Genomic DNA, 1,678 nt, shown 5'->3' on the forward strand with positions numbered 1-1,678 from the left:
TGCAGACTTGGCTCTCGCCTGGAAGCACCCTCCTCCTTGAAGCAACTCCTTTTTTTTTTTTTTTTTTTTTTTTTTAACTTTAAGTTTTGGGATACATGTGCTGCAGTAACCAAAACAGCGTGGTACTGGTACCAAAATAGATATGTAGACCAATGGAACAAAACAGAGACCTCAGAAATAATGCCACACATCTACAAACATCAGATCTTTGAAAAACCTGGCAACAGCAAGCAACGGGGAAAGGGTTCCCTATTTAATAAATAGTGCTGGGTAAACTGGCTAGCCGTATACAGAAAACAGACCCTGGACCCCTTCCTTACACCTTATACACAAATTAACTCCAGATGGATTGAAGACTTAAATGTAAAACCCCAAACCGTAAAAACTCTGGAAGAAAACCTAGGTGGTACCATTCAGGACACAGGCATGGGCAACGACTTCATGATCAAAAGACCAAAAAGCAATGACAACCAAAGAATTGGCAGAGACCCGAAAATGAAGAGCATTTTTACGCCCCTGGGGCCGCTCCTGGCGGCTCTGCGGCCATCACCATGCCACAGACCGAATACATTGAATTACATCGTAAACGCTATGGATACCGTTTGGATTACCATCAGAAAAAGAGAAAGAAGGAAAGCCGAGAAGCTCATGAACGTTCAAAGAAGGCAAAGAAAATGATTGATCTGAAAGCTAAGCTTTACCATAAACAGTGCCACGCTGAGAAAATACAAATGAAAAAGACTATCAAGATGCATGAAAAGAGAAACACCAAACAGAAGAATGATGAGAAGACTCGGCAGGGAGCAGGACCTGCCCATCTGCTGGACAGAGAAGGACAATCTCGAGCTAAAGTACTTTCCAATATGATTAAACAGAAACGAAAAGAGAAGGCGGGAAAATGGGAAGTCCCTCTGCCTAAAGTCCGTGCCCAGGAAGAAACAGAAGTATTAAAAGTTATTCGAACAGGAAAGAGAAAGAAGGCACGGAAGAGGATAGTTACTAAAGTATGCTTTATTGGAGATGGCTTTACTAGAAAACCACCTAAATATGAAAGATTCATAAGGCCAATGGGCTTGCATTTCAAGAAAGCCCATGTGACACATCCTGAACTGAAAGCCACATTTTGCTTACCAATACTTGGTGTAAAGAAGAATCCTTCATCCCCACTGTATACAACTTTGGGTGTTATTACCAAAGGTACTGTCATTGAGGTAAATGTGAGCGAATTGGGCCTTGTGATGCAAGGAGGCAAAGTTATTTGGGGAAAGTATGCCCAGGTTACGAACAATCCTGAAAATGATGGATGCATAAATGCAGTCTTACTGGTTTGACAGCAATTTAATATATAAGTAGAGGACTATACACCAATTGGAAAAACTGCCATTACGGTACTGTTTCTCAATACTACCAAACAGCCATATATGTCTGCAATCAAGATTTATTGTAAACATTAAAATGGTCCTGTTGTATAAATGGTCTTTATTTTGAAATCTACTTAGACCCCCATGTTAATAAAACTGATTGAAAAAAAGCAAATAAAAAAAAAGAATTGGCAAATGGGATCTCGTTAAACTAAAGAGCTTCTGCACAGCAAAAGAAACTATCATCAGAGTAAACCAGTAACCTTCAGAATGGGAGAAAATTTGTGCAATCTAGCCGCCTGACAAAGGTCTAATAT

The 1,678-nt window shown here is 40.0% G+C and overlaps 1 protein-coding gene across 2 annotated transcripts; it reads left to right on the top strand.

The window, feature by feature from the left end:
• Nucleotides 1-551: 551 nt before the first annotated feature.
• On the top strand, nt 552-1,354 carry LOC101050985 (ribosome biogenesis protein NSA2 homolog). 2 transcript variants are annotated; one of them, XM_010342475.2, is made up of 2 exons: nt 552-1,075; nt 1,269-1,354. In XM_010342475.2, the coding sequence occupies exons 1-2, from the start codon at nt 552-554 to the stop codon at nt 1,309-1,311; spliced, it is 567 nt and encodes a 188-aa protein (XP_010340777.2). In that variant the 3' UTR covers nt 1,312-1,354. The 2 variants fall into 2 exon arrangements, with proteins under 2 accessions (XP_010340777.2, XP_010340776.2); XM_010342474.2 differs by having other exon boundaries at nt 552-1,354.
• Nucleotides 1,355-1,678: the final 324 nt, after the last annotated feature.

This window comes from Saimiri boliviensis, chromosome 17 (assembly GCF_048565385.1).
Source record: "Saimiri boliviensis isolate mSaiBol1 chromosome 17, mSaiBol1.pri, whole genome shotgun sequence".
Taxonomy (NCBI): domain Eukaryota; kingdom Metazoa; phylum Chordata; class Mammalia; order Primates; family Cebidae; genus Saimiri; species Saimiri boliviensis.